General features: G+C 62.6%; 1 protein-coding gene across 1 annotated transcript; it reads left to right on the forward strand.

Moving 5' to 3' along the window:
• Window positions 1–282: 282 nt before the first annotated feature.
• Window positions 283–10,898, forward strand: LOC119098960 (rho GTPase-activating protein 32-like; the record flags this gene model as incomplete). Its single annotated transcript, XM_037222015.1, is given in 10 exon segments — window positions 283–391; window positions 990–1,092; window positions 4,264–4,334; window positions 4,337–4,490; window positions 4,915–5,062; window positions 5,294–5,528; window positions 6,667–6,869; window positions 7,864–7,989; window positions 8,199–10,768; window positions 10,892–10,898. Coding segments are annotated over 10 exon segments (3,726 nt in total), but the record flags the coding sequence as incomplete, so codon positions are not given.
• Between the last annotated feature and the right edge of the window lie 515 nt (window positions 10,899–11,413).

The raw sequence follows: 11,413 nt of genomic DNA on the forward strand, positions 1-11,413 counted from the left end.
CAGCAGCGAGTACGGGGGGGAGGGAAGAGACTGTAGTCATGTGTTCCTGGTCAGCCTCACTCCCCATCAAACGTCGTCGCCGCCTGGAGTCATCCCCAGCGAGTGCGCCGTGCACCCCTCCCTCCCGCCGCTGAGTGCGCCCCTGGCGTCAGCGCCGCCGTCCGTGTCGACGCCGTTCCGGGCGGCGTGCCGTGTCGTGTCGCGCCATGCCGTGCCGTGCCGTGTCGGCGGCCGGCCTGGACTGACGGGCGTGACTGAGTGCGTGAGACGTGCTGCAGGAGATTCATCCAGACGCGGCCGTCGCGGCGCCGCCTCAAGCAGTCGGGGATCCTGCGTGAGCGCGTGTTCGGCTGCGACCTGGGCGAGCATCTGTTCAACTCGGGACACGACAGTGAGTGAGCCGCTGCCACCGCTGTGTGACGCCGTGCTGTCCGGTGCGCAGCCGCCACCGCCGCTATGTCACGCCGCGCTGTCCTGTACGGATGAGGCTGCCACTCTTCCCAGTGCTGACTTGATGACGACTGCGCTTCCGTTTGGATGTTGACGTTGCCTGTTGCCGAGCTGTTCTGTCCCGGGTCGTGCCACATGTTCGCCTTGCCTGGGTGCCTGAGTGCAGTCGTCACCGTGTTGGTCATATGACGTGCAGAGACAGTGAGTGCTGGCGGCCGTGTACAGTCGTGAAGTGTGGTGGTGAACTGTCCGAAAACGATCATCAAAGCATTCTTTAAAAACGCTGTTTGAGTACACCATCATGGTCGTGTGCGAGGCCGCGCAACATCCGTAAACTGCTATGATCATGTAAGAAAATGTACTATTTTACACTAACATAAGCATGCACGTGACTGTGATCACGCCCATATCACGATCACGCACGCCCAGCTGCCGGTCGTGTCCATGATTGGGCACGGCTCGCGTCTGGTCGTGGCTGTGAGCCCATGTGCTGGAGGGGCCCCGCCGCCGACGCTGATCCGGCGTCGACCGCTCCGCAGTCCCGGTGGTGCTGAAGAGCTGCGCCGAGTTCATCGAGGCGCACGGCATCGTGGACGGCATCTACCGGCTCTCAGGCGTCACGTCCAACATCCAGCGGCTCAGGTGCGTACCGCCCATCATGTCCGACATCCGGCGGCTCAGGTGCGTACTGCCCATCTGACGCGTCACGTCCAGCTTCCAGCGGCTCAGGTGCGTACCGCCCATCACGTCCAATATCCGGCGGCTCAGGTGTGTACCGCCCATCTGATGCGTCACATCCAGCTTCCAGCGGGTCAGGTGCGTACCGCCCATCACGTCCAATATCCGGCGGCTCAAGTGTGTACCGCCCATCTGTCGCGTCACGTCCAGCATCCGGTGGCTCAGGTGCGTACCGCCCATCTGACGCGTCACGTCCAACATCCAGCGGCTCAGGTGCGTACCGCCCGTCCGTCCAACATCCGACGGTTCAGGTGCGTACCCATCTGACGCGTCACGTCACACATCCGGCGGCTCAGGTGTGTACCGCCCATCTGACACGTCACGTCCAGCTTCCAGCGGCTCAGGTGCGTACCGCCCGTCACGTCCAACATCCAGCAGCTCAGGTGCGTACCGCCCGTCACGTCCAACATCCGGCGGTTCAGGTGCGTACCGCCCGTCCCACGCGTCACGGTGGGGCGGATGTCCCAGGATGGCATCCCAGGTGCCTGACGCCGCGCTTTTCGTCGCGCGTCGGCCTGCGCCGTTTCATGCATTCAGCGTCCTGAGGCTCTAATACCAGCGAACAAAGCGACAGGATCATGACGAAATACCCGTAAGAGGCCGTGGCTTAGAGTACAAGGCTCGCACTGGCACTCAGGCTCCGAATGGAGCGCTTCATCAATCATGATAATTTGGTGATTGTCTAAGAAGGCTGCTTGTGACGGTCTCACAGGAGCTTAGCTGCTTTGTTACTTCGTGCTCTCTCCCACGCTGGCTGTGACTCGCTAGATACGACGCCCAGCTTGGACGCGGTTGGTTCCGAACAGCGATGGATGCTTGGAGATGCACCCCTGGCCCAGCTTAGCTCTCATTGTCGCGTCAATTTATTGTTATTTTTACATTTTCGGAATCGCTTCCATGAGTGGTTCTAGATTGAGAGCACTAGACAAATACAGATTCTAAGCTGTGGCTTTTAGTTGAACGGATTATCTCGTCCCACTCCTTTACGTGTTAGGACCGCGAAGGGTTTTTCGTGCAGCACATTGGTGCTGCGCGGCCGCACTGGCCTGTGTTGACCTTCGTTGGCCATTGTGAGCTGACATTTCCTGTCGTTCGAACAAAACAATGCGCTTGCCATGGAGCTTGTATGTAAATGTTCTCCCTGGCTGACTGGTGTAACGCTGACCAGAGTTTCCACCAAACCGCGAGCCTGCAGAGAATGCAACGCGGTGTGGGATACATCCCAGGGTGGTCAGGATCGAATGCGGGCTTTTTGAACACGCGGGATGACCCTGAGCCGGCGGCGGGCTCGCACGAGCATCTCTGTTTACGCGGTCTCCATCACGCTCTGGCTGAGTTATTGCTGGGCGACAGACGGCTGTCGGCGGCAGCGGCAGACGCGCTGTGCAGCTGGGCCGCCAACAGACGGCGACCCTGACCCTGCGGCTCCGCGGGACACGGCGGCGATGGCGTCACACCTGCAGCTCGGCGGGGACGCCCGGGACGCGATGAACAGACTTACAGATAGACTGACTGACTGGCAGGCAAACGCAACTGACAGACCAGTTCAGGTGGCAGACTGGCACGGGTGACAGACCTATACATTCAAGAGACTAACGCAACTGACAGATTAAAGTGGCTGGCAAATTAACGCGACTAACAGACTGAAGTGGCTGACAGACTAACACAGCTGACAGACTTAAGTGACTGACAGACCAACGCACTGAATATTGACAGGGTCAGTGGAGACCTCGCTGCTCGCGACTGCCCGTTTGATTGTCTGTTGTCTGGAGAGACGGGTGGCTCGTCGTACAGCGACGAGTGACGGACGTATGTGCTGCCCCTCGGCGAAAGCTTTTCTGATCCGATGCCGATTCAGAACACTCTCCGGGACGCATACACGTGTATACATGCCTGGTCCATGACAAAGGCCATGTTCTCGGCACGTCCATGAGACGGTTTTGACCTCTCGTTTGTTGACTGGATCGCCGCCGACGCAAGCGTCCTATCAGAAGACCTGTCTAGATATACCGGTCCGGTAGCCAGAGGATCGCTCCGTCGACGCAGGGAAAGGCGGGTCTCGGGAGGGCTCACCGAACCGGAGTCTCTTCAAAGGCAGACCATGCTCACAAACCCACTGCCGCGGACGCTGGTTTGTACAGTTCGACGCCGTAACGGCGGCCATCCCAGCTTTGTCTGCTGGGCTGAAGAGCCGGCGAGGCGAGCCAGCCCTGAACAAACCCGTCCCGCGAGCTGTGACACGCGCATCAGTCAGCTGCGGCATCGCGGCGGCGGGTCCTGGCGATCGACTTACTGACGGGCCAGCTGGCAGGGAGAGACCGGAGATCACGGACCAACAGACAGGCTGTCCGCCAGCGGGCGATGACAGCACCCGGTGTCGTGCGGATTGTGACGGTATCTTTGAAGATCTCGTACCGGTATCTGGCGGCTGGACTTAAGAGAAAATATTTTGTCTTTTTGGGGTCTGCCCGACAGACACGCGGAATGAAATCACGCCCAGTTGTTCCGCGTGTGACCGCCCGGAAACCGCATTTTGCGTAAGATGCAGACTGCGAACGGACCATACGTGCACGTGGCGATATGTGATATGTGACGATACGCGACGACGCGTCTCTCGAAAACTTTGCGTGACGCGTGATGAGCTCATACGGCCAGCTGTGTGGCGGGTCAGCTGTCACTCACCGGCCTGACCCGTTCGCCACCAGTCTGTTGGCCCAATTGTTGTACAAATATTATATTGTATTATTATATGTTGTATTGTATATATATATATAATATATATATATATATATATATGTGTATTATATATTGCATTTAATGTATATTGTAAATATTATATAAATTACCGCAAATATTCGCCTGAAATGAACACGTCCTTCGCTGAGAATGCGCTCTGAAGGTCGTGGCGCAAGGCCGCTTTGCCGCTCAGCTCGTACCAAGTATTCTGCTTGGATTGGATGGTTGATCTTAAATCACGTGACGGCCAGACGCGCGATCTCCTCTGAAGATTGATGACGTCATCCGCCCGCCGTCTGTGTTGACCGCTGCGTGACGTCTCCCCCCCCCCCCCCACAGGAACACGTTCGACGAGGACCGGGTGCCAGACCTGACGGAGCCTAGCGTGCGCCAGGACATCCACAGCGTCTCTGCCTGCTGAAGCAGTACCTGCGCGAGCTGCCCAACCCGCTGCTCACCTACCAGCTGTACGACAAGTTCGTGGCCGCCGTTCAGAGCAGCGACGACCAGCGACTGCTGCGCATGCGCGACGTGGTTGTTCAGCAGCTGCCGCCGCCCCACTACAGGTCAGCGGGGCGGGGCGGGTACGGCCTCTGCCTGCAGCCTGTGGGACTGAATGTAGCAGCAGAACTCCACGGTTATCTCGTTCGCAGTAGACACTACGGCTTCTGCCGTGCGTTGACGCGTTTATAACTAAAGAGGAACTGCACTTAGAACCCTTGCGATTTGGCGCGGTCACTCGCTTAGCGGGCGATTGTGCACCATTGCTGGACGCTTCGACTCACATATTTACCAAGCGGCATTTGGTGTTCACTCAGCTACCGTCGGTGCTATGGCGGGTCTCCGGTAACAACACGAGTACTGCCACAACCAGGTACCATCTTCCACACTGCTACGGTCACGGTAACATCAAATATCGCGATCTGTGCGCAAGGAAATCCAAAACACAGAGATCTCTGCCGCGTGTGACCCCCTCGACCGTTGCCACAGGACGCTGGAGTACCTGGTCCGTCACCTGGCGCGGGTCTCCACCCACTCGCACAGCACCGGCATGACGGCCAAAAACCTGGCCATAGTCTGGGCACCAAACCTGGTGCGAAGCCAGGAGCTCGAGGCCGGCGGCGTGGCCGCGCTACAGGTCGGTGGCGTCGCCAGCTGGCGTCATGACGTCATTGGATCACAGCCGCAGTCAGCGTGTCTGCATGGTGTGTCGGTGTGGTTTTAATAGGTGAACATTCCTTGCTCGGCATTTGGTATTATTGGAGTACGGCACATATCCACCCTGTATTATGCCAACTGGAACATTGATAACCTGATCGGCACAGTCTGGTGGAGTACCTGACCCCTGACCCCTGCCCTCTGGCAACAGGGTATTGGGGTGCAGGCGGTGCTGGTAGAGTACCTGATCCGGTACAGCGAGCTGATCTTCAGCGACAAGCTGCCGGCCTTCGCTCCGGATCAGCCGTCGCTGCCGCGCGCCACCAAGCGCTCGCGTCCGCGCTCACTGGCCATCTCCACACCGACCAAGTTACTCAGCCTGGAGGAGGCCCGCGCGCGCGCGCTCGGCTCGCCCGCCAAGGCCGACCAGAACTACATTGAAGTCGGTGAGTGCATGAAGGGACGGAGGAGGAGGAGGGTGAGCTGATCGTGGGCGCGGTGGTGGCGGTGGAGGGTGTTTGATGACTGGGATGGCCGCTCTGAAAATGGGCCGCTCCTGTAGTGCTTTCTGCGCCAGTTCCTGCTGTCTTCGGTCGCTCGGCCTTCCGCCACGTTTCGTCGGTTGAGGCCTTACTTTCTGCTTGATCGTTGGCGTCAGCTTGTAGGCTGGTCAGAGTCTGAGACCAAACGAGTCCAAACGGAAGTGAGCCATCCGCCTATCTGTCTCTTTCTCTCCCCGTAGACATCGCCGCGACGACGTCTCGACTACGAATCTGACCTCCCTGTGATAGCGTGCTCCCTGTTTCCTTGCATTTCACCCTCGCCTGCCACCACCCATTCCTCATCATCACTCATCACACGGTCTTCGTCTCTGGGTCTCCCGTTTCGGTACGTTGGAGCTTACTGTCTGCTAAACGCTTACTATCCATATCCCTCCGCTGCTGGGGCCACACGCGCTCCCTGCATGCTCGTAGTGCCGGCTCCTGCATTGGTCAAATAGGCGCCAGTCTGACCGACAGCAGTCGAGGTCGTGTTTTGCTGACTTGTTATCGGTACGGTGGGCGATGAGGCCCTTGATATGTGGCTTTCCGCTCGCTTGCTGCTTTGTAAACCACTCTAATTATGAAAACGCTTTCGCCAAGTTTAAAGGACATGCTGGTGTTTTATTTGTTTACGCTTCCACGCTGTGCTTGGTTTGAGTAAAAGCTACATGAACCATATGTAACCTTGCAACGTTAATTTTCCGGTCTGTTGTGTTGATGCTTCTGTTATAATGTCGATGCATACATTCATATTGTTGCCAGCACCCGTCCTCATACATGCATGGGTTTTGCATAGCCAGACGTGTACAGGTTCGTTATTCTGCCATTTTTCTTCAGAGGAACGAACCGTAAAGTATTGCTGATGTATCGTCACTCGTCTAACTTCAGCCGGCGCAGTCGTGCCGGGCATCACTCAGGGCCCGAACCCGTACCACAAAGCCGGCCGTTGCCGCCGCAGCGAGTTGGTAACCAGCGGTAACCCTGCCCCCGGGCGGTCGGTGACCGGCGGTAACGCCGCCCCCCTCCGGCGATGTGTCGGCAGGCGGCGGGCCGTCCGCGCTCCCGGCCAAGTACCACACGGTGCTCCGGCCGCCGCGCCGCCGTACCGGCTCGCTCAAGTTCGGCCGCGCCCCCATCGGCTGGCGCTCCCTGTTCCGCAGCCGCCAGAGCCGCTCGCGGCAGGCCGGCGCCGACGCCGACGCCGGCGTCGACGCGGCTACGTCGCCCGTCGACATCGCACTAACGGTACGCACCCTGCCCCGAGGGGCGGACGTCCCTCGACGTGGGCGAGTGGGCCCAGTGCTTGCCATGCCCCGAGGCGCGGACGTCCCTGGGTGCTGGCGAGTGGGTCCGGTGCGCGCCCTGCCCCGAGGCGCGGACGTCCCTGGGTGCTGGCGAGTGGGTCCGGTGCACGCCTTGCCCCGAGGCGCGGACGTCCCTGGGTGCTGGCGAGTGGGTCCGGTGCACGCCCTGCCCCGAGGCGCGGACGTCCCTGGGTGCTGGCGAGTGGGTCCGGTGGACGCCCTGCCCCGAGGCGCGGACGTCCCTGGGTGCCGGTGAGTGAGACTGGTGCACGCCCTGCCCCGATGAGCGGACGTCCCTGGGTGCTGGCGAGTGGGTCCGGTGCGCGCCCTGCCCCGAGGCGCGGACGTCCCTGGGTGCTGGCGAGTGGGTCCGGTGCACGCCTTGCCCCGAGGCGCGGACGTCCCTGGGTGCTGGCGAGTGGGTCCGGTGCACGCCCTGCCCCGAGGCGCGGACGTCCCTGGGTGCCGGTGAGTGAGACTGGTGCACGCCCTGCCCCGAGGCGCGGACGTCCCTGGGTGCCAGTGAGTGGGTCCCGTGCGCGCCCTGCCCCGATGAGCGGACGTACCTGGGTGCCGGTGAGTGAGACTGGTGCACGCCCTGCCCCGATGAGCGGACGTCCCTGGGTGCCAGCGAGTGGGTCCCGTGCGCGCCCTGCCTCGAGGCGCGGACGTCCCTGGGTCCGGCGCACGGACGGACGTGGCGACGTCAGTCGCTGTCGTGGTGAGGCCAAGCACTTTAGGGTGAGGCCTTTCAATCGCCTAGGACCAAAGTGCGAGTAGGTGCTGTGTGATGGCCCCAGCGTATGCTTTCGTATTATGACTATTTGATGTGTTGTTATTCCCTGCTGTGCGAATGCCGTGCGAATTATTGCAAAGGCACCACCGTATCACCAATGCAAAGCCATTATTAAAATATTGCTGGATGCGACTTACAGAACCGGACCTTGACTGAGTCTGACCTGAGTCAAGGTCAGAATCGGGTCATGACCCAGGGACTGCGCTCGGTGAGGTCGGCCGAGTCACTCGTCTCCCCGAAGCCGGAGAGTCGGCACAACTCCGAGGTGAGTGACCTCAAATGCCGTGAGCGGGCGGAATGCCACTGTGTAGGCAACAAATATTATTTTAGTCGACTCAATGTGGATCTTTGATAATGTTCATACAACGTGCAGTGTTTTTTATATTGCTTCTTGTCTGGTCATCATTTCTGTGTCACAGCCCCTAGTGCTGGTAGAAGCTGCCACCGTACTGTAACGGTGTCCACCTCCGGCAGACGCTGGACTGCCGGTCAGCCGACGCTGACACTGTGACCGCACCGTCGCCGCCGACGCCGCCCGTCTCGAAGGTCGACTCCCCCGACTTCGACTCCGACTCCGACTCGACCCGACAGACGACCTCCGACCGCTCCGCCTCACACGACTCCTACCTCAGCGAGAACTCGCCGCCGAAGCGGCCTCCCCGCGGCGGCCGGCTGGAGGAGGCGGAGGATGGGGACGAGGAGCGAGAGGAGGTCACCCCGGCCGAGGAGGACGCGCGTGGTCTGACCACGCTGCGTTCACACCCTGTGGCCGAGTCGCCGCTGGCCGCTGCGGGTGCCGCCTCTCACCCGCTCGGCGAAGACGCGGCCGCCGGCGAGACACCCGCCTCGGCAACCACCCGCCCCTCGCTTCCGGCGGACAGCGAAACGCCGGTAACGCCACCCGGCGGCCGGCAGGTGGCAGCAGAAGAGCGAGGCTCGCCGGAGCCGCTTCCTCTGGACGCTCGAGCGCAGCTCACCGACCCCAGCAGCTTCCAGCGCAGCGCCGCTGATGAGGACGGACCTGAGGCGGTCGCCGAGCGGGCAGTGGCCGACGGCCCGCTTCACGGCCTGGTGCCGGAGGCGCTCGAGCTGCTGGAACGCCGCTTGGGCGCCGGCACCGTCGCCGATCAGGAGAACATCGCGGGTGGCCATGTCCCGCCGCGAGACGACACGTACGAAAACGTGTCGTGCGAGAACTACGAGAACGTGGCCGTGCCCGCGGTCGACGCGACGTACGAGCTGGTGCAGTTCTCCGGCGGGAGCGGTGCCGACGCGACCGGCGAACGCGAGATGTTCGAGAGCCAGACGTACGAGAACGAGACGTTCGCGCAGCATCTCTCGTACGAAAATGTGGACGGTGAGCGGTACGCGAACCTGGCGCCGGCGGACGCCGACGAGCGCTGGGTGTACGAGGACGTGGCGCCGGCTGGGCAGGCGGCGGCCGACGAGGCGGAGCGCGAGTACGAGCCGGTGTGCGTGGCGCGCGCCGGGGACGAGGTGTACCAGCAGGTGCGCGAGTTCCGCCGCTCCCTGCAGGAAGTGAACTCGATCGTCAAGCCTCTGGTGGTGCCGGCGGAGGACTCGGAATCGGGGCAAGTGTCGCTACCGTCGTCGAATTCTCAGATGACGTTGGAGTCACCAAAGAAATCTCAAGTGGATCAGCGGTTACCGGATGCGTCCCAGAGGGTGTCTGGTTCGCCGGAAGGTTCACAGATGGAGCTGCGGTGGCTAGATGTGTGCCAGGTGTTGCCAAGTCTGTTGGAGGGAACTCAAGTGACACTGAGGTCGGCTGACGGAACGCCGCTCGGAGAAGAACCCGAACGCTCGTCGGGATCTTCGGATGACTTCCGTGAGTCGGATGGGGCTGACTCCTGTGCCGGTGAGCACATGGCTGCCGCCTCCTCGGTCGCACCCCCGAGTGAGGCTTTGGTGGCGCCTGCGGACTGGACCGGTACCGATCCGGTGCAGACTCCAGCTCCACTTTCGGATGGGAACCGGCCAGCCTCAACCGACTCGAAGAAGAGCGTGGCGGCTGGATCGCCGGAACCATCGTCGAGAGCAGAACTGGAGCCTGCGCAACAGGCCGATACAGGAGACGGTACGGAATCCGGGGATGACTTGCCCGCACACAGCGGGCTGGAGCCATCACGCACCAGTCAGAACGAGTCATCCCCGGAGCAGGAGCTGGCGAACCTATCCGAGCGTGAGGTTGTGCTAGAGCTGCCCCCGCTCTCGTCAGCGGAGCCTTCGGAGGTGGTCGAGGTCGATCTGGGACCGACGGCCCGGGAGCCGGCTGAGCAGGCACCAAAGCCGCTCGCTCAGGACGGACCACGTGCGGTCACTCGGCGGGCGTCGTGCGACGCACCGGACAGCCCTCCGCCTGGAAAGACTGATGAAGCGAAGGCTGAGATTCTAGAGGTTAACAGTCTGCAGTCGCAGGAGCACGTTTCTGCTGGAGATACTTCTGATGCTGCCCCTGCCGGCGGTTTGTGCGCCGCTGCCGAGAACGGGTCGGTATCTGCTGACCCGAGAACACCCTGTGCGGCAACAGGCCAGCCGTCGGTGGCGAGGGCATGGAGTCGCCCACCAATGGACCGCTCGCAGACGCTTCCAGCATCCAGCACAGCCCTGGGAGCCTCGACAGTCCGGAGCGTGGCCCACACCTGGCCGCGCAGGCCGGCCGGCGAGGCGTCCCGCCCGGCGGCTGCAGAGCGTCGCTTGGAGCAAACGTCCTCATCAGCTCCACACCCGGAGTCGGCCGGACCAGGCGCTTCGCCGATGCACGCGCCGCCGGCACCCAGCCGCCTCCCGGAGCCGGCGGCAACTCTGCCGCGCGCCGACCCGCGTGCCGATCTGCGCAGTGACCTGCGTCGGCTCAGTGAGCGGCGCGCCAGCGTGCGCCAGTTGCTGTCGCGCTTCGAGGCGCGCAGCAGCGAAGAGCTGGTACTGTCCGAGGTGTGCGAGCACAGCTTGCGCCTGAGCGAGCGGGCCGTCGGCTCCGTGCACGGCCACTCGCCGCTGCGCGGGCCGCACGCGCTGGCCACGCGCTCGCTGCCGCGGCCGGCCACGCGGCGGCGCGCCGGCTCGCCCGGCCGCAAGGGTCGCTGCCGGCGTCCGAGGGCCGGCCGCCGTCGCCGCGACCCGTGCGGCGCCACCTGTCGTTTCAGTCGGTAGCGCGGCCTGGCGCCTGGCAGACGCACAGCGGCACCAGTTCGCTCCGCGCGCGGTGGGAAGAGAGCGCGGGGTCGGCGTTTTACGCGATGCGGGCAGACTCAGGCTGCGAGGAGGCCGGCAGGCGTCGGAGCGGCTCTGGGCTATATGGAAGCCGCAGAAGCCTGACGAACGGCGTAGCGGATGCGTCCGGGCGGACACCGGGCTCCAGGTCTTCGGCCGACCCAGCAGTGGGACGGGCCGATCCAAGCGACCCCGGCCGGCCGACTGGGGACGGAATCGGCGCCGATGTCCTTCGGAGACGACGCGATTGTCGCGGCGGGCGATAGAGGCCGACCCGGCACCGGCAGCTCGGCTGGCGTCCAACGGCGACGCCGCGGCGCGGGAGAGGATCGAACGGTAAAGCAGGAGCGGCGCGTGACCTTCTCCGGCAGCGCTACAGCTCGGACGGGTTCCATCGGGACGGGCCCGAGCCGCGCCGCCCGCCCGGGCGCCGCCCGCTCGCCCTCGCCGGCCGC

The sequence above is a fragment of the Pollicipes pollicipes genome, unplaced genomic scaffold (assembly GCF_011947565.3).
Source record: "Pollicipes pollicipes isolate AB1234 unplaced genomic scaffold, Ppol_2.1 Scaffold_2555;HRSCAF=2994_pilon_pilon_pilon, whole genome shotgun sequence".
Classification (NCBI taxonomy): Eukaryota; Metazoa; Arthropoda; class Thecostraca; order Pollicipedomorpha; family Pollicipedidae; genus Pollicipes; species Pollicipes pollicipes.